Genomic DNA, 21,465 nt, shown 5'->3' on the forward strand with positions numbered 1-21,465 from the left:
CAAGGCAGTGGCAGTGGTGCCTTTTTTACAATATGTTTTTTTGGCTAATGATTCTCTTGAAGCATATGAATGCATGATGCTGATGTTACGTGGCTTTTGTACGTATTCACTTTGCCCTCATTTTCTGGGCTTCTGCTTGGAACTGGTGGAGGGTGTTAATGTTATGTTGGTGGGGCATTTTTGGTATTTTGGCATTTTGATATCATCCCATTCTTAATTTCTTTATCCAAAGTTAACAAATAAGCTAGGCTAGATTATTTGGCATTTTGTTACGAAGCATGAATGTCTGCTCTATAACTTAATAAGAGTATCCTTTGTTTGATTATATATGACTATAGAATTGAAAGTCTGTCTACACACTCAAAAGTCTCTTTGGTGTGGCTTCATTGGTCAAAATAAACAGTGACAGGCAGTGTCTCCTGACTAGTGGATACCCTTATCAATTACAAATGAAGCAATTCTTACTCGTTTAGGATTTGGGAAACGGATCTTCAACTCAATGTCTGATTTATGTTGACCAGATTAAAGAAAAAAAAAAAAAACAGGGTTTGTATAGTGCAAACTGCTTGACCATTAATAATTAATCAAGTTTTGAGAATGGGATTTTTGGTCCATGAATTTTGGAATGTGTCTCAATTTGGTCAATTAATTTTAAAACGTAACAAAAATGTCCATGAATTATCCAATTTGTCTCAATTAAGGAAAAACGTTAGCTTTAATCTACAAAACTAACGAAATGTTATCTATCTCTCCTCTCTCTCACATGTCTCTCTGCTTTCTAATCTCTCTCACTCACGCCGATCACGCTGATGGGTTGACCAGTGATTTCACCGTCGTTCGACCATCAACAGTGACGAAACCAGTCCGGTTCTTTCCTTCTTCCTCTTCTCTTTCTCCTCCAGTGCTCCGATCAGCCCGGAACCCAGCCAAGAAAAAAACCCACCCCGAGTCCGATCGTCAACTCCGGCAGTAACTTTGTGATTCTGGTGGTGTCGCAACCTCCCACCACCCTCAAAGGCTTCCTTCTGTCACTCTGAGCACGAGGGTGGCCTCAGTTTCCTCATCAGACCACTAGAGTCGGCGTATCGACGCCAAGAAGCCGCGGCGACTCAGTCATCGTTTTTGGCTTTTCGGCAACCTTTTTCGTCGACCCATGTAGGGAATTGATTCCCTTCTTTGTGTTTTTCAGTTCTATTGAAGTGGTTTTGGCCAATTGTTGAGAATTCTTGAAAAATCAGTTTGGGTCTCACGGACACCGCCGCAAGAGGTGGCGCGGGAGACATTGATTTTGTATTGTTTTGTGATTTCCAGTTTTTTTGATGTGTCTGTACTGATCTGGGCCTAAATTGACAATCAGACTTGGGGCTGGGTTTTTCTTTTGGCTAGGTTTCGGGTTGATCGAAGCATTGGGGGAGAAAGAGGAGAGAAATAGGGAGAGAACATGGATGGGTTTCTCTCTTGGCTGAGTTTCGGGCTGATCGGAGCACTAGGGAAAAAAGGAGAGGAAGAAGGAGAGAACGAGACTGGTTTTGTCAACATTGATGGTCGGATGAGGAGAAATCGCAGGTCCATCCGAGGGCATGAGTAAGAGAGCAGAGAGACGTGTGAGAGAGAGGAGAGAAAACATTCCGTTAGCATTGTGGATGGAAGCTAACGGATTTCCTTCATTGAGATAAATTGGATAATTTATAGACATTTTTGTCACGTTTTAAAATTAATGAACTGAATTGAGACACACCCCAAAATTTATGGACCAAAAATATATTTAACCCTTAGAGAATTGACAGCAACCAAACAGGGACGTTGAGTTGGAGTTGTACTATCAAATTAATGAAGGTCGATGGTCTTTACTCCTAAAAAGCTTTGGTTTTGTAATTGGCGTGTGTAACCATAAAAAGCAGCCCTTTAATTAAGAGGAAGCTACAGCCTACAGCCTACAGGACAATTATTACTCTTTTGAGGCAATGCCTTTACTAGTCTGAATCATGAATTTTCGGTGATGATGGGTCTGCATCTGCCTGGCCTTTGTTTTCCCTGTTTGAGCAATCCTTCCCTTCGAAAAAAAAAAATAATAATAATAATAATAATAAGGGTGTATACATTAATGTCCCAAGATCATCTATTTATTTATCTACTTATTTCCCTACCAAGTTTTTAATTTTTGTCATCATCTCTTACACTTTTTTTTCTTTTTTTCTCTCTTTATCCGTTCTTGGTCAAAATTAAAGCATGGTAAAAAAATGGGTAGACAAATAAGTAGAGAATCCTGATCTATTTTTTTAATAACTTAATCTAGCATATGATGAAATAAATATACATAACTCTAAAGTGTTAGAGGAGTTACTTCAGAGGTGTAGCTGTAAATCTAAACACCCTAGTTTCAGTATCTAGTTTGACCCTTGAATCCAAACAACAAAGAAGGTAAAATCTCTTGTAAATCCTTTAAGTCTGACATAAATTGTCTATCTTAATTTGACCAGTCTAAAAGATTAATTCGGTGCGTGAAAAGTAGCGCATAACACCCTCAATTACCAAAAAATAAAAAATAAATATACATAACAAGAATATATGTGTGTTATATGAAAATCTTAGGGCCTGTCTGGTAACGTTTTACAGAACAATTCTCTAAAAATTATATTGTAAAATGAAAAATGACAAATTAAATTTTGTATTTTCAAAATATGAGAAGTTGTCTGGTAGCGTAATTAAAAAACAATTATAAAAAATAAAAATAATGAAAACACATTTGAAATTAACCAATTATTACAACCAAATAATTATATTTACAAAAGATATTAATTATAAATTATTATTAACCAATTTCATAAAATATATAATTAAAAAAAAAAGTTTCATAAAACCCAACCTACCTCGGCTAGCGCGACTATCTTGGAAGTGGAAGAGTTGTTGGTGACTGTATTATTAATGGAGACCAAACTGCAAGCACCTATGATCTAGTTGAACGGATGTATTTTCTCTATGTAAGGGTTGTTAAGGCTCGTGTACTTCCTGTCATGGATGTTATGAGGAGTCTTGATTCGTTTATTGAAGCGAGAATTGAAAACTATAGAGGGATTACAAAGTATATATTTTGAGAGATTGGTAGAGAGAAAGAAATGAGGAATAGAGGAGAGATGAAGAGAGATGGGTGAGGTGGGCAGCGGCAAGGGGTAAGGCTACCGTCGGAGGTGGGTCTGGCTAGGTGGGGAGAAGGTGCAGATCACATGTTTTTTTGTTTTTTTTTTTCAATTGTGATTTTTTTTATTTGTATTTGTGTTTTCTATATTTTCTAAATTCACTGAAAAACATGAGTTAGTCGTTTTTTAAATTTACACTATAAACTAGAAATTCTAATTTGTGTTTTTTAAAAACTTTTTTCTCAATACGGCAACCAAACGTATTTTTGTCATTTTTAAAATTTATAAAATGAAAAATCATGTAAAACGTTACCAAATACACCCTTACTTTTCCTTTCTTGGAGTTCTCATCCAACGTAACTTTATTGCAGCACATAATGCAATTAATCATACAACACTCTTTTCTTCATTTATATCGAAATTTACAGCAGGGGCGAGTTATTTTCCATGATTCTCTTACAAATCATATAACCTAATTAATTATTTTATTGTTGAGTGGAAATTTGCATAATGATTATATCTCATTGTCAATCATGAATACATGCTTAGAAGCTAACATTGCCGAGAGAGAGAGAGAGAGAGAGAGAGAGAGAGAGAGAGAGAGAGCATGTATTCTCCAGCTTGTAATATCGTTTTTATTATCCTCCTGTCTTGCGTCGGGTGGTTAGACAGCTTGGAATCTAGATCTCATTTTCAGTTCGGTGGAATATGGTATTATAAATTATTTTAGTTTATTTTTTAAAATAAACAATTAATACAAATATGGATTATCCATTAATTTATTTGCTAATGGATGGGAGACTGTCATCTGAAGTACTGGCTCAAACGAACAGTCATACAAAAGTCATGCATGCCTTTTTGGCTTTTTTGTATTTGTTCTTTTAATGAAAACATAAGTTTTGCTCAATTCTATGTTTTTAATAAAACCTATTTGGCTATTAGTGATGACTGATGACTTCGTGTGGCAAAGGATAATCATATATGGGCAATATATATCATATATAATTATATTCAATGCTTTGTACTTAAGGGATCTAACTGATTGGTCATGAATTGTAACTCAATCCTAATCAGCTTTTGGCTATTCAACATGCTCATGCGAAATTGATCCAAAAAAAAAAAAAACATGCTCATGCGAAAGGTAGGACCCATTTGCCACAAAATTGGTTCTTGTTGCGTTGACACACTTTACTAAAGCATATAATAGGTCTGATTAACCCTAAAAAAGGGGGGTGAACCAAACAGTGATAGAGAAAAGTCCACCTTCAACCTACAACTTCCTATTTGCATCTGTTTCATCTTCCCTTCTGGAGTAGGACCTAATCCCCAGCTTCTTACCATTTCAATGGTTTACAAAGATCTTTCCACGCCATCAGAGCCATACCTCAAGTTTAAATCAATGAAGCATGCCAAACCCTTTTTTTTTTTAATTATTCAAACTCCATGGAACAAAGCAAAATCCACCATCAGCCAGACAGCCATTTCGTTTTTTCTACCACCCAATACTCACATCCACATGCCACATCTTCTCCCCAATCCCCTTCAATTTTATTCCATTGGCTTAGTTACCTAGTATTATAAATATTGCAAGCCTGACCAAAATTGTCTTCTCTATAATGTTTTTAAGTCACCAGTCACTTTCCTAATATGGTCTTCGAATCATGTTCCATACTAAGACATTAAACTCACAAGTCATGCTCATCACCGTCCAGAAAAACCAAAACCCAACTTGGGTTGTATTCAAGGACAGGGTCACAGGAGTACCGAGCACAAAGAAAAAATTGAATCCACTGTGGCCCGAGTTTAATTAAAGATGGATGAACATCACCAACAATAGGATTAGATATAAATCCACAATGGAAAGATATTAAATGATCAGAAAGTAGTGTAACATCAACTTAAAAACCCGCTTCTAACAACATATTGTTTCATTGACAAACCAAAGATACATGTAGGTCAAGAAATCCTGCATAGTCTTGCATTTCCATCTCTTCCAACAGATTTATGAAGGGAAACAACACTTCAAACCAGGTCCAAGTTGTGCAAGATTTTTATGCCCCAGCTACTTCAACCATTTCTTGTTCCACTGCACCTGGGGCTACAGGATAATAATGGTAGTGAAGTTCCCCAACATCGTCGCCAGAAAGCTTCTTCCATCCAGTTGGTCCCACGTAGTAAACTGATTTAAAAACAGACGTCAAAAACAAATTGAAGTCATGAATGTGCAGGTGCAGAGAGAGAGAGAGAGAGAGAGAGAGGGTACCGCTGGCAACTCCACCACTGGCTCCGTCACGGAATGTTGCATGATATATAGCTCTTCTAGCCAACTCAGAAGCTTCTTCAACTGACATATCATACTTGTACCTAGCATAAGCAACTCGGGTCAAAAGAATGATCATGTGCAAAAATACAGTTTGCAAACAACAAGATAATGCAAACATACAAATAAAAGTCAACTATACTCAGACAATTGCAGGGAGCCAGAACACAGAGAAAAAGTTAATCTATTTGATTCAATGGAAAATGAAAGAAAGCAATGCCTGGGCACTTTCTGGTAAGGCAGACCAGACTGCCACAATCATTAATCAATGTCATACAGAAAAAGCAATATTGATTGATAAAAAGCAGAATAGTTATAAAGCAAAAGTACATACACACTTGTGCTGCAACCACAACATCAGGTTAAGGAGCGTAAATCATTCCCATAATCCAGACATCCCAAAGATCAGTTGAACCTCTACCAGACGCAAAGGAAAAGAATAATGGGAAGCAAATCTCAAGTAGACAAAAAACTAATTTATGTTTCCACTCCCTCTCTCTCTCTTTCTGAAAACAAAAATCTTATTTCCCCTTTTCTGTTTGGCAAGGTGAGAGGAACAAGTTCCCAGGACATTCAAAGTATTGAAATGGGTATTATTTCCATTCCCACTTGCTTGTAAGCCCTTATTATAACTTAATCGCATGCACTTGCTATTCTATTCAATTCTTAATGAACAACAGGCACTGCTTGTTTGTATCCATTTTATATAGAATAAGATTCAAGAGTGCAACAATTTGGTTTCCTGAAGGAACTCTCCAGCAGATACTTGGTTCATTTTTCAGAAACAATAGCTCAAAAATTATTGCTCTGACAGACAAATAAAGAATGACGGAGAGAAAGCACACACCCATTATCCAGAACACCATAAGCATATGGGGAACCAGATCCAACTGAAAACCGCATCCCTTTCAACCTTCCTCCCTCGCTGTCCACATAATAAAGTCCAGGACCCTGCACCCAACAAAAGATACAGATTGCATGAGTATAAATCAATGAAAAAATTTAATGTGATGCGATCAGTATTTCATTACCGTTTCATCCCATCCAGCTATCATGGTCCCAACAGACAGACCCATGCCACGGTAAGAGTACAGAATGTTTGCCAACAGCTTTGACGCCCCTGTAACTGAAATTCTGCGTTTGTTTGCCAATTCATGCAGCCTACACTGAGTTATATCAAACAATTGTTTATTAGTAATCCATATAAGGCCAAAAAAAACCCATAATATTCCACTTACAGGTTATTATACTACGCCAAACAAATGCATAAATGTAATCCCCTTAATAGGTGAACATAGATATTATATTATGCCACTACTATGAATTTTCACTCATGATAAAGTCTCTCAAGCATATTGATCTTCCATTGTCCTCATAAAAGCATAATGAAATAAGAGACTATAGAGCACCAAAAAAGAATATAAAATCAACCATTCACACTTAACCATAGCTGAGAGGTTTAAAATTGTAAACTCAAAATTAAGAACACAAAGTATGTGCACTACCTTAGTTCCCAGATTTCTGTGCCAAAATTGGCAGTCAGCAGCTCCTCCAGCCATTGTCCCAAGCATGTAAGGATTAATTTCAATAATTTTCTTCACAGATTGCGAAGCTGAAAAGATTAGGAAGAATTGTAAACCAAGGTATATACTATATAGGTATATGGGTATGTGGGTACAGTAAGAGATACAATCTAAACCACCGATAAGACAATGCCAATGCAACAAACAGAACACTTCTTTGCAGGAACTAACAAGTTTAAGAATTATTCAAAATCATCCCAATAAAGAATTCATGTGGCAAATTAATCCAAACATACAGTTATCTCATACTAGCTAACAAGACGAAGAATACAAAAAAAAAAAAAAAAGCATTACATATATAGCCTCCCATGCTAGCTCGAGAATCAGCAGCAACCATGACGCCTTCCTTGAAAATAAAGGCAAGTGTGGTTGTCCCTTTGGCCGGCTTCACCATTTGAATAGCTTCTTTCTGAAAGCCATCAAACTGAAATAGGGAAAAATCATAAAATCAGCCAAAAAAAAAAAGGCAACTGTGCCCTGAACCACACAGAGACTAAGATACAAATCACAACTCACATCGGTAGTATCAGGAACCTCGAACGATGGGGCAGTTGAAAACGCATCGAGAAGCCCACTGCTCGCCCCGAACAGCGGCGCAGCTGATTCAAGACCGCTAGTGTCAAGCTTCATATTCTCTTAAACTCTCTGGGAAGCAAATTATTAAGCCAAATATTAAATCCAAGCACACAATTTTACGAGCATGGTTCCAGAATAAACCCTAGAAATCAAAAACTGGTGCAATCTTGGTCTATTTCATAAATTCAGTAATAAATTTCGGTAAATTGGATTAAATAAGAAAAGGTTGGAACAATACCTTGGCGATTGATGATTACGAAAACAAAGAAGATGAGGAGCGGAGACTAAGATCGAGCAGAGAAATTTAATGGAGGGAGTGCTTATTTAGAGTGGGAGTTTCTTGTGCTCGAGGAAAAGGGGAGTGATGGCTGGGAAAGCCTGCAATGGGCTTCTATTTGGGCCACAATCAGTAGGCTTTAAAGCTAGCCCAATATCATTCCGCGTAGTTCGGAAAGGGAACCCCATTTAAAATGATTTTTCAATTTTCCTGTTCCACCCTCAATATATAAAAAATTAAAAACAAACTCATACTCTGAGCTCGAGTCCCACTCCCCCTTCACTCACCTTGTTGGACGATGACCAGCAGACGAGGTGGGTGTAGAGAGAGTGGGAAGGATGGTGCTTGGGTGGGGGGTTTGTTTGAGTTTGATTTTTTTTTATTTCAACTTAGGGTAAAGTTGTGTTGATACATATATGTGCACCGAGCATAATTACTCCTAACAAGAAGACGTGTGTATTTGGACCTCCATGCTATCTCGGGCCTCTGTGTTGTGTTGGGCCTTACATATGTAAAAGTCTCACACTTGGGCAATTGTAAGAGAAATGGCTCCCTATCTTTTATAAATAGGGACCCTTACCCACATCGAAAAGAATCTCTCATCTCTCTCATATTTAGACCTAGCTTTCATTTTCTCTCTAGAGCTCTTATGCTCTCTTGTACATTGTAACACATTTATTTATAGTCAAAACCCATAAAACCTAAGTGGACGTAACCCGATCACATGGATAGTGGTGAACTATTATATATCTCGTGTTCATTGTATGCTTATCTAATCTACCACCTAACCAAATTTATGCAACTAGTTGAAAAGACAATTGAAATGGAGGGTAGCAAAAGTAATTAGTAGTTGCATTTAGAAGCCCCTTCAAAAAATGGAGGGATGAGATTGGCTATGGGATTGTTCACAAGTATTAACCATGGCTTTTTATTGGGCCTTATTAGAAGTTGGTCCAGTTTGTATAATTAGAAAACTAAAAAGGAAATTACCCGGGCCCGGAAAAGAGAGGGCTTGAAACTGAAAAATACCCAGTAAGAGAACAAATTTTATAAAATGTAAATTTGATTTTGCTGGCTATGGGGTTCGAACCCATGCGCACTTATGTGCAGAAGATCTTAAGTCTTCCCCCTTAACCTCTCGGGCAAACCAGCTGATGATGTGATACTCCTGAATATTGTTTTTATACAGTATCATAACAATTAGCAAACTCGCTCTCTCTTTAATTGTTGAAGTAGTTTTCATTTTCACGCAGAGAACGTGGACGGTAACATCACTTTGAAGATCACATGCAATCTATGACCCACCAATATAGCCACATATACATATATATATATATATATATAATTGGTTCCCTGTCTAATCTACTTAATATAGCCAAATGATTGGAAATAATTTCATCCATTTTATTGCTTCATAAAATAATTCAAAACTATAGCATTGAACCCGAATTAATGAGTGATTCATCTCTTACATACATGTTCATGCACGAACATACCTTATGAATTAATTTGTACCAAAATTGAAGGCAACCCAATTAATGGCTTTTAAGGCAGTCATAATTATAGCATGCATGAGCAATCACATAGACTCGCCTATCAACCACTACTTCGAAATTAATAAAGTGAACATGGTCAACCCATTATGGCAATATATCCGTTTAGTTAGGAATTAGGATCACCACCAATGATGGTGCATGATTATTGTGATGAATTTTTTTAGTTCTAAAGATGATTGTGATAATTAATTTGCCTATTTGTCGATCTCTAGGCTCACTTATACTAGGTTATAATAAGAGTTAATTACACTTATACCTCTTGAGGTTTATTATTTTTTCACATACATCCCCTGAGGTTTCAACAATTATACATGTACCTCCTGAGTTTTCAAAACTGTTGCATATAACCCCTATAGTGAGACGAAAAATGATGATAAATTATGCAAAAAGACATGCTAAGGGGTGAAATGGCTAAATAAAATTACTCAAGGTGTAAGGTCCAACCTCAATACAAATCTATATTTTTTTTTTCTCTCGTAGGGGATTATATGCAATAGTTTTGAAACCTCAAGGGGTATATATATAATTTTTGAAATTTTAGAGGATATATGTGAAAAGACGATAAATTTCAGATAATATAAGTGTAATTAACTCGTTATAATAAACTTTGTTCATTTAATCTATGTTTTCATGCACATTTTGCCCATTTGCCGACATGCATATATTGGCTTTGCCTTTTATTTTTTCTATTGATTTCTTTTCATTACATTGGTGATTGAATTTGCAACATTGCCTATTAATTATAAGGTAAGACTTTTCATTTTTTATGCAGAATACTTTTATCATACCCCTTCATGTATATTGAGGCATGACCTAAATACGCGTATCATGACTCATCCACAATATATATTCATTTTTAGGAATGAAGAATCGTACAAAATTTTGGAAGGGGCGTCCTTAAGAATGAATAATGATCTTCCTTTATTAATTTGCCCTTGTCGACCTCTTTAAGGTATTTTATTGACTAGATTGCAACCATTCTTAAAAAATATATATTAAATGAATAATGAGTTCTAGGGCAAATTGAATGTAAAGAAAAATGTTGAGTGAGGCCAATTGCCTTCATTTGCCTTACTAATTTTATAGTAAAACTCAAACATTGTGATAATAATGTTGGCTCAAAGTTATTAGTAATTATCACAATGATAATTACTCTTATCAATTTCATATCATCTCTCACTACTTGGATTAAGCAACATATATGACCATTTTATCTATTCAATCAAATTAACAAACTAATAATCATAATTAACTAACAAAACGTGAATATTGCAATATTTTAAAACAATATATGAATGTTCGGAGTGGTCATGGAATCCTGATCCTAATTTGAAAAACACAACCGTTATTCCAAGAATATAACTATACTAATTAAAAATATGTTAGCCTTAAGGTTAAGCAATGATTCATCAAAGAGTGGCTTTATTTAGACACCTATTAAGTGGGTCTACCTGTACTTGACTATCTTTAGTATTATTTTAGTTCAAATTCGAACAAAATAAACTTGTACTTTTGTTTCACAAAATAAAATGAATGAATTTCACAATCAAAATTTTCGTGGTTGATTTATCAACAAAAAAAAAAAAAACAATTTACGTGGGTTGGTTGCTGACAGACTAGTTATTTTTTAAATAATAAGTAAATTGAATTTTGGTCAAAGCGAGTGAGCTAGGGCCGCTAGGCAGTAGGCAGTGTGGGAAGCTAATAATGACTTCCCAAATTTGATTTTGACTTGGGAGAGGCGACCTTTTGTTTCTCTTTATCCCCGGAACCAAGGAGGTGGGTTCTGGGCCTTCTGGCTCGTGGCCACAAAAAAAGGAGATGGTTTCTGGCTCTCAGCTTCGGTCATGACTCATAACTCGAAAGTTTTGGCCCCACATTTTGATTTGCATATTGCCATTATGCGGTAAAAGTTTGAATTTACTATAAGAATATTTCTGAGACTTCTATTTAAGTATTTTAATTTTATAATATATTAAATAAAATTTTATGACTTTTAAAATTTTAATTAAAGTTCAATAATATTATAATTATTTCATGTTATATAATATTGATCTATTATTTTATATTTTTTTTCACACATATCAGGCACCGAGTGATCGACGACCATTTTTTTTTATTCGATAGTATATTTTTACTTATTTGTCAAGCTCTGATTTATAAATTTTATATTAGATGTTAACTAAAACCTAATATGCAATATCCATAAACCTCATTATATACTTTAGGAATGTATGAGGTTAACTCATACCCTATACCTCAAAATATAAAAAAATAATAACATATTTCTTTTATAAGGTAATGATCAAAAGACTTTATTTAGAAAAAATAAGAGTTTTATTTGAAAAAAAAAAAGTCTTTTTTTTTTCAAATAAAAAAAATGTTAAAAGAACTAAACTATAATTTTCCCTAATGGTGTGTTTGGATGGAGGAAAAAAACTCGGAATTTAAACAAAACTCAGCATTTAAGAAATTACATGTTCTAATTTCTTTGTTTGGGTCAATAAATACAGAATTTTGTAAATTCAAGGTGGAAAAAAATTTGGGATTTGAAGGCTTTAAATTCCACCTAAATTGGTGTCATTTTCAAAATTTCAATTTTTACAAAAGAAAAATAAGTCATGTCGATCATGTCGACACTACCACCACTGTCGCCAATGCCACCACCACTAACACCACCACCCTCGCCACCCCCGCCACCACCCCCGCTGCCGCCACCACCATCACCATCACCGTCACCACCACCACCACCACCACCACCACCACCACCATCGCCATCACCATCATCGTCACCGCCGCCACCACCATCACCGCCATTTCCAACACCACCACCACCACCACCGCCAACATCCCAATTTTAGCCACCACCATTTCTTCCACCGCTTGTGGGCCATCACCCCTACCAATATGGTCAACTCACCATAAACATCATTTTTATTGTTGCCACCATCACCATCACTCTTTTGAATTGATGCATCAAAAATTAAAACTACCATAAATTCCGTATTTAAACTCCATTATGTTTACATGTTATCCAAACAAGAGAATTTACATATTCTATAATTTTAAATAACATCGTTTTAAATTCCGTCATTTGTGAATTTCTTAGTGATTTCAAACTACTTCATCCAAACGCACCATAATAGTCAATTATAACTACACTTGATCAAGCATGAAGATGATTCTAGAGGTTTTCATTGACTCCTATGTTGGATCTACACACAAATGACTGTCGTTATATGTAGAAACATGCACATGTGCTTTATTTCAAATCCAACATGCTCAAGCTGGTCATGAGCATAAAGTGGTCGCTTTAAATTGGAATTCCATTATGGCTCTAATTGACTATATATGCTGGATCTGGACAATTTGCTTCAACCGTCCACAAATTACAAACTTTGGTTTGTAGCTGAATATCAAACTACACGACCAGCATTTTGTCATAAGCAGAATCGAACACATCCTACAATGTCAAGCAAATAGTCGCCACGTGTAATTTTCAGAATTCATTGACATGTACCTACAAGTACTGTATGCAACATTTTCATAAGCATGAAAGTAAAACAGAGGATATTTCCAATATAAATTAAAAAATGGAGTATTGCAATGATTTTTTTTTTTTTTGTTATAATAAGATGATCAATAAAAGATTGGTTTGGTTCGACCCAAAAAAATAAAATAAAAGATTGGTTTGACATGATCCTCCAATGTATGTGATTTTCCGTATCACAAAATCAATACATTTGACCTCTAAGATAATGACATTTTGAGGCCAAAAACTTATAAGGATCATATTGATTATTGACATTGAATTGTGTGATCCTCTATTTTTTCCCCCAAGTCCTAGACAACATATAAAAATAATATTAATATATGATATTGATAATGAATTAAAATTTCTAATAAATACTTTTCGATCACTAGCTACCATATATGTGAGTACAATTATGCATGAAGCTCTTAATTCTAATAGTTAAAAATATGTATTTTTATACTTAAGTCTCAAATTTGAATTTCTCATCCAGCAATATTTTACACATTTTTTTAATAAATATCAAAGTTAACGCCTAAAATAATATTGTTTGTCTTTGATTAACTCAAGAAATTAGTCTTATACGTGAAAGTTAACTCAAAATACCCTTGATTATAAAAAAAAAAAAAAAATAACGCCCAAAACAAAATAAATTAACAACAGCTCACTCATAACAAACACCAACTATAGTTTTTTTTTTGTCAAACACCAACTATAGTTTGTACTTTTAGCTTGAATGGATGGATTCTTGTGCAATTGTGCTCAATAAAAAAATGAGCCACGATAAATAATTTTCTTTAGGGAAAAAAAGACAGAGACACTGCGGGTTAGATGTGTTTAGCAACCATTTTGATACGAATCACAGGACCAGAAGGACATAGTGCGATCGCTTTTAACCTCTTTTACCCAATGCCCCTGATGGAATCTCCGCGAGAAGTTAACAGCGTGGACACTGTTAAAACTAGTGGTGAAAACACCACCACGTGGCCCGATGCTGAGCCCACATTATTATATCTGCGCACAATTGAGTATTCCTGTTTCCGTACTCCTGCTTGGAGATAGCCGCTGCAAATGAGATCAGTTCAATTGTGAATTTATGTAACTACCCCCTATAGGCTATACCATCTCAATAATATTTGAGAATTTCCTTCAAAAAGGGAATGAGACATGTATTGCTCATTTAGGTAGTAATTAATAGTTATACTTATTATACATTCAATTAGTTTAAAAGTGATTCATTGAGATTGAGTGACTTTTAGCAAAAATATTTGCCATATCAAATAGTTCAATTGCCACTTATTTCTTACAGTATTTCTTAACTGTTATTACCATATACTGCTAACAAATTTATTTTTAAAATTGAGGGACCATCAATAATTCACAATTTTTGAAAACAACTATAGTGCCATTCGATCCAATACCAAATGTGATTATTCCTTCGTACCCTTTACCAAATAAAAAGAAAATAACAAAATAATAATAATTATTTGTAAGTAGTTGTCATTGCACTAGATAAGTGGGTGGTTGTCATTGCACTAAATATATAAGTACTTGCCATTGCTAATAGATAGAGATGTAAAAGTATGTTATCAATCATTCGTTTAAGTGTTGTTGAGCCTAATACATAGAGCTGTAAAAAGTATGTTATATGGTAAGCATATTGCTTTAATTATAGCCTTGATAGAATATAGAAATAAATAAGATTGAGAAAAGCAAAGGTAATTAAATAAAGTACGTTCATCTTAAAAAAAAAAGAGTAAAGAAAATGTTAAAATAGTATAAACAATAGATATACGTAGAATGCTAATTAACTTATATGCTACATTTTCAAAGTTAAAAATTGAAAAAACTATAAAAAAAGATTAGAAATCATTTTTACCCATAAATAAAAGATTGGTAGTGACCTTGGCCGGTCGTGCGTATCTACTTAAGAATTATTATTCATGTTGTATAGATTATTTATCATAACTTTAACCGGTAAGATATATTTACATAAAAATCGTTATTCATGTTACATAGATTTTTTATTATTCTTGTCATTATAGATCATTAATTTAGCGTATAAAAAAAAAGTAACAAACAAGATTAAGAAAAGTAAAACTAACTTTGATGACAAGTATATGAATAATTTACATCTTATTGGAATGTCATGAGAATGCAATAGGAATGATTAGGAACCAATAATACGCACCTGTAAGTGCTTGTGTACATTGTACAATAACAGTACAAGTGTACAGCAAGTAACCCATTACACCAAAATTTCCATTTGGGAAGGCAATTTCGTAATTGGCGCGCACATTTATGATTTATGACAGATCTACTAACCGACAAACGAGGAGGTCGGCAATTGTCGGCCGGTGAACCGGGGAGACAAAAGCGGCGAAAAAAAATAAAATAAAATACAAACAACATTAACAATTCAGAAAACCAAAAAATAAAAAATTACAATAATTAGTTAATTAATCATACATTATCTCCCACGCCCAACGGCCCAAGTTTCAGAGCTATATTTTTGTTTACCTCCATTTTTATTTTTCAACTATTTTCCAATATTCCCCAGCACCCACTCAGAATAACCAAAAATCCAATCTGTCTGAACTCCGAGAAACTCGCTCATCTATTTGAATCCGTTAACCTAAGTGGTGATGAAATGGGAAAGCACAGATCATCGAAGAAACCCTAATTTTCTGTTTGGTTCCTTGGATTATTATCGTAAATGCTCTTTCATGAAGCCTCCGTAGTTCGTCCCTTTGTTTTTTGGTACGCGCTCAGCTCCAAAACCTAGCTACTTGCCTCCCGTCAAATATATTCCCTTTTTTTTTAGCCATATTGAGCTGTAAATTTCTAATTTGTTTTACAAAGCTCCGAGTTTAGTGTGCTTCTGTTCCGCATCTGAATCGCCATTTCGTAAGCAATTGGCGCGTTGTGGTTGGAACTTCCTCTTTAGTGTAACTCGCTTCTATAATTTCGGGTTCCTCGCATTTATTCTCCTGTCAATCGAAGTTTGGAATTTTCATTGCCATGGTGGTTTCCGAGAAGGTCATTTTCGATTCCCTTTTATTCGGGTCTTGTCTGAACTATTGTGGAGTTTTTGGCTAATGGGTGAAATGTCTTAATCAAATCAAACTGTGTGTTTTTGCTAATCGACATTCTTATCCCTCAGATTTTGTTTCTTGACCGTTCGATGAAATGTCTAAATCAATTCTTTGTATTTTTTTCCCCCATTTTCATTGTTCTGAAGATATTGTCTGGATCAACGTTGCATTGCTTCTTGTTTTTTTTTTTTTTTTTGTGTGTGGGTATTTCATTCTTGTTTATGCAAGGCATTATCCTCATATTTTCTTGTGTCAATCTTCCAACACCCTGTTTGGTCTCTGAGGAAGTAAGTGTTTCAAATATGGGTTTATTTTAATCAATCTTCAAATGCGAAGGAATGAATGCCTCCACTTAATTAGGTATAATACAATTAATTGGCTTAGTGGAGACTATTATCACTTTCTGGATTTTCACTTAAATCATTGGAAACCTGGAGAAGTGGAGTGCATGACGTTAAATATATTTGTTTATTTTTGTTTCTGTCTAATCCTCAGTTTTACCCAACAGTGCACATGCGAAATTTTCACTGCTATGCATATTTATTTGCTGCAACCAAAATTAATACTAGTTGTCGCAATTTTGGTTTATTACTGTTTTAATGCTCGAGACATTTAAATGAGGATGTTCCTCTTTGCCTTTGCTAATTTTGTTTTACCATGTCTTTTATTGCAATGCAGATGTAAAAACTTGCATTATAGTTTTCCAAGTGAGCTTCAGTCATGGATATTACCGAGGTTGAAGAGAACTTGTTTGCTGCCAGTGATGCCAAGGTATGAATGAGAAATGGGTGGCGATGCATTTAAGTTACTTACTGGTATTAAATTTTGATGATATTTTAAACTCAACAACCTCCGATCCTACTTTTGGGGTCTGTTCAATTTTTCTTTTGTCATTTACATTATCCGACTTACTATATTATCATTATCATTATAGATAACTGATTGACTATATTTGTTTTCTTCTGTAGTTGCATGGAGAAATGTGCAAGACACTCTCTGCAATTTATTGCAAAGTAATGTCAATATTTCCTTCTTTGGAAGCGGCTCGGCCTAGGAGCAAGTCTGGCATCCAAGCTTTATGTTCATTGCATGTAGCGCTTGAAAAGTCGAAGAATGTTCTTCAACATTGCTCAGAATGTAGTAAACTTTACTTGGTAGGTTGTCCCTCAATATTGCATTGGTAATTTATGCAGTAATTGTTACTCCCATTCCCAAATCAGAGCAGGCTATTATTATTTTTCTTTTCCTTCTACCATGGCATAGAGGAAATTATTATCCTTTTGGTGATGTTTAAATTTGTTTCCATTCTGTATTAGGTTGAGTATCTTTTCCATAGTATGTAATGGCTAAAAGTATACTTTTTTTTTTTTTTTTTCATTCAGGCTATAACTGGGGATTCTGTGCTTTCAAAATTTGAGAAGGCAAGATGTGCTCTCATGGATAGTCTTAGACGTGTTGAAGATATTGTTCCACAATCTATTGGTTGTCAGGTAATTATTCTTCAAGTTCCTTTTGCATTTTCTTTTCCTTGTGGATGGTAATTGCAATTGAATGTTTTTGATATCATAGTTACTAGATTTGTTATTGTGCATACCCAGGTGAAGATAGTTGCTAAATTTGTTCTCTTTGCAGTTTTATGCAAGTACAAAGACACCCTTCTAATTATTCAACTAGTTGTGACTTTTTTGAGTCAACTTTGTATGGCCTTGCCATTTCATGACGTGGTTGCTTTGGGTCCATGAATCTTTTTGCTGGGTTCTGACATTTTAGACAAGTTAAACTCTTAAGAGTGCATATTTTGAAATGCATGTATGTAGATTTACCTTGATATGGTTGATGAAAAGTCTGACCAGAAACTTTCAATAGGAGCTTAAAATGAGTCGAAATGGTCCTCCAGATTGAGCATTAATATTATTAATGTGGTCTGCTTTTCTCCCCATTTTTAATCTAGGAATATAAAGGAAGGTGTTTCTATTATTTAGTATGGTTCTTGTATGATCCTTTGCACTATATTGGTGTGGGCCTTGTGGTTTAAGCCTCTCTAGAGTCCGAGGGTCTATTCTCATTGCATGTTGGTCCCTATGATGGTGAAACTTAGTCATGTCCAGTCTTCCGTAATCTTTGGTGAACTAGTTTGAGGCTGCTCAACTGTATGTTCATTTTATGGTTCTGGTGCATCTTTGTATTTGATAATTTGGTGCTTTACATTACAGTGCATCTTTCTTCCCCTATGCAGTTATGTTTCTTACCTGTCAATAGTTGTATTTTACTCGAAATTGTTTGAAATTAACTAGTGATGTTATCATTCCTTGGTGGTAATGTTTTGCGGTTTTTTCTTGCTATTACTTGGGTATATCACTTATAGGTGTTCTTAACACTTTATTGTTGAACTTGTTTCAGATTGAGGAGATTGTTAGTGAACTTGAGGGTACTGTCTTCTCCCTTGATCCCTTAGAGAAGCAAATTGGTGACGAAATAATTGCATTGCTCCAGCAAGGGAGAAAATTCGACAACTGTAATGACAATAACGAGCTGGAATCTTTTCACCAGGCTGCTATCAAGCTTGGTATTACCTCTTCTAGGGCAGCACTTACAGAGAGAAGATGTCTAAAGAAACTCATCCAAAGAGCCCGTTCTGAGGAAGATAAGCGGAAGGAATCAATTGTGGCTTATCTTTTACATCTTATGAGAAAATACTCCAAGTTGTTTAGAAGTGAACTCTCAGATGACAATGATTCGCAGGGTTCTGCACCATGTTCTCCCACTGTTTCTGTTGAGGATGCTGGGCCCGGGGGTAATGGTCAAGCATTTGAGCGACAGCTGTCAAAACTTAGTTCTTTTAATCTCAAAAGCTCTTTTAATTTCAAGCCAGTCAATAGGAGATCAGGTCAGATGCCTCTTCCACCTGAAGAATTAAGGTGTCCAATATCATTGCAGATTATGTATGATCCGGTCATCATTGCTTCTGGTCAGACCTATGAAAGGATTTGCATTGAGAAATGGTTCAGCGATGGGCATAATACCTGCCCAAAGACTCAACAGAAGCTGTCTCATCTTTCTTTAACTCCCAATTACTGTGTCAAGGGTCTCATTGCTAGTTGGTGTGAACAGCATGGAATTTCTGTCCCTGATGGTCCACCTGAGTCTCTTGACCTCAACTATTGGAGGCTGGCACTGTCTGAGTCTGAGTCCACTAATTCAAAATCTATGGGTGGTGTTGGCTCTTGCAAGTTGAAGGGGGTTAAGGTGGTTCCTATAGAGGAGAGTGGTACAATAGAGGAGGCTGTTGAAAATGAAACCCAGGATGTGTCTCCAGTGGAGGAAGAGTCTGAGCTTAATGTTTTTGAAAGTTATCAGGATCTTTTAACCATCTTGAATGAAGGGCAGGACTTCAGGAAGAAGTGCAAGGTGGTGGAGCAAATAAGGTTTTTGCTGAAGGATGATGAGGAAGCCAGGATGTATATGGGGGCTAATGGGTTTGTTGAAGCACTTATGCAGTTTCTGGACTCAGCTGTGCGTGAAGCGAATGCTTTGGCTCAGGAAAGTGGAGCCATGGCTCTCTTCAATCTTGCTGTCAACAATAACAGGTTTGTTCTTTAATCTTTCCAGATTAAAAAAAATTCAGACCTGAATACTGCTGTGTTTGGTAATATTTTATTTCAGAATTAAACAACGATTATGTGGGTTATTACATGCCTGATAAAAAGAAAGAGGTCTGTTAAGCATCAAAATATGGCAATAGCCAAAATAATACATCAAAAGATATCAGAACTTATAGGTCCAAATTTTTAATATGTACCAAAAAAGATATCAGAACTTATAATAGATGAATGCTTACGAAGGTCTCACTGGAATCCTAGAACTCCTCTAATGTTGTTATGGAAAGTTTAAATAACAGGCAATCAAGGTTCTTTTGCATTTGGAATGTTTGTATGATACGTGTGTTTCAAGGTTCTCTAAACCTTGGAAATTTATCAATAATTATAAATTTATTGATTCTTTTTGTTGTTCCCAGAAACAAGGAAACAATGTTAGCATTGCGAGTAATTTCGTTGCTGGAGGAAATGATCTCAAATCCCAGTTCTCATGGACCTGCGACAGCCCTGTATCTGAATCTCTCCTGCCATGACGAAGCCAAGCCTATAATTGGCACAAGTCCCGCTGTCCCTTTCTTAACCCAGATCCTTCAGGCTAATGTTGAAAAACAATGCCAGCTTGATGCCCTCCACGCCCTTTACAACCTTTCTAGCATTCCCTCAAATATTCCAAATCTTCTTTCAGCTGGTATCATCAGTGGTCTCCAATCCCTTCTTGCAGACTCTGGTGACCATACATGGACAGAAAAATGTATAGCTGTTTTGATAAATTTGGCTTCGAGCAATTCTGCAAAAGATAAAATGATATCAAATTTGAGTCTTATCGGTGCACTAGCAGCAATTTTGGATGCTGGTGAACCCATTGAGCAAGAGCAAGCTGTCTCATGTCTCTTTATGTTGTGTAACGGGAGTGAGAAATGCAGTCAGATGGTCCTACAGGAAGGAGTAATTCCTGCATTGGTGTCAATTTCCGTGAATGGTACATCAAGAGGAAAAGAGAAGGCTCAGAAGCTTTTAATGCTGTTCCGTGAGCAAAGACAAAGAGACCAACCACCTGCGGAGGTGAATCTGTGTGCTGAAAATAGTGACAATCCCATGTCTGCTCCAGAATCAAATCCGCTATGCAAATCCATCTCAAGAAGAAAGATGGGCAAAGCTTTTAGCTTTTTATGGAAGAGCAAGAGTTATTCTGTTTACCAGTGTTAAGCCCACGGTGCTGTAAATTTCTGTTGTATCATCTTTTTATTTCTTTTGTCCTCCTTATGGGCATTCCTAGTTTTTCTTTTTTAATCTCTCCTTTCCAAAGAGCAGAATGTACAGGCCCCTGTAATTTATGGATTTTGGTTTTGTATTCAGGTAGGAATACATGTATTATGAATATCATAATTCAAGTGGTTAGTTTCGTATAAAGTTACTTCTTTTTCAGGCCATGTAAAAAGCCATGAAATATGCAAATTAATGAAGGATATAATTTGCTGGTTATAAAGAAATGGTATATTGCAACAAATTTTTAATTCAGGTGGTAAATTAACATAATTTCTTTAGGTGGTGAAGTGAGATTAAGCTCAAAATTCAAATGGGAAAAATGCAAAAAAGTCATTTTGAAACTTAATAATAAACAAAACTTGAGTTCGACTTTCCTAGCATTAATGTTGGGGCTGATGAGTTTTATTTTATTCTTAAAAAAAGATAAGTAATAATTAGTTTTAATAAGATATGAGAATTTGCATATATCATTTGCTAATATTTTGTGTGCTAATCTCATAATGATCAATTAAAATTTTATTATTTTA

At 35.4% G+C, this 21,465-nt stretch overlaps 2 protein-coding genes and 1 non-coding gene across 4 annotated transcripts; 1 reads left to right on the forward strand and 2 right to left on the reverse strand.

The window, feature by feature from the left end:
- Window positions 1-4,983: 4,983 nt before the first annotated feature.
- On the reverse strand, window positions 4,984-7,995 carry LOC147294745 (proteasome subunit beta type-5). Its single transcript, XM_086231861.1, has 8 exons — window positions 7,855-7,995; window positions 7,557-7,685; window positions 7,335-7,464; window positions 6,963-7,069; window positions 6,489-6,623; window positions 6,305-6,408; window positions 5,401-5,501; window positions 4,984-5,316 (listed from the first exon to the last, which is right to left on the reverse strand). Exons 2-8 carry the CDS (start codon window positions 7,668-7,670, stop codon window positions 5,189-5,191), a joined length of 819 nt encoding a protein of 272 aa, XP_086087987.1. The 5' UTR covers window positions 7,671-7,685; window positions 7,855-7,995; the 3' UTR covers window positions 4,984-5,188.
- A 967-nt stretch (window positions 7,996-8,962) lies between these two features.
- On the reverse strand, window positions 8,963-9,045 carry TRNAL-UAA (transfer RNA leucine (anticodon UAA)). Its single transcript has one exon. It is a non-coding gene; the product is annotated as a tRNA-Leu (tRNA).
- A 6,402-nt stretch (window positions 9,046-15,447) lies between these two features.
- Window positions 15,448-21,070, forward strand: LOC147294747 (U-box domain-containing protein 6-like). 2 transcript variants are annotated; one of them, XM_086234404.1, is made up of 6 exons: window positions 15,448-15,741; window positions 16,755-16,847; window positions 17,045-17,230; window positions 17,459-17,566; window positions 18,477-19,663; window positions 20,092-21,070. In XM_086234404.1, exons 2-6 carry the CDS (start codon window positions 16,797-16,799, stop codon window positions 20,876-20,878), a joined length of 2,319 nt encoding a protein of 772 aa, XP_086090530.1. In that variant the 5' UTR covers window positions 15,448-15,741; window positions 16,755-16,796; the 3' UTR covers window positions 20,879-21,070. The 2 variants fall into 2 exon arrangements, with proteins under 2 accessions (XP_086090530.1, XP_086090528.1); XM_086234402.1 differs by having other exon boundaries at window positions 15,449-16,020.
- The last annotated feature ends 395 nt before the right edge of the window (window positions 21,071-21,465 follow it).

Source organism: Dryas octopetala, chromosome 2, assembly GCF_963921425.1.
Source record: "Dryas octopetala chromosome 2, drDryOcto1.1, whole genome shotgun sequence".
NCBI classification, from domain to species: domain Eukaryota; kingdom Viridiplantae; phylum Streptophyta; class Magnoliopsida; order Rosales; family Rosaceae; genus Dryas; species Dryas octopetala.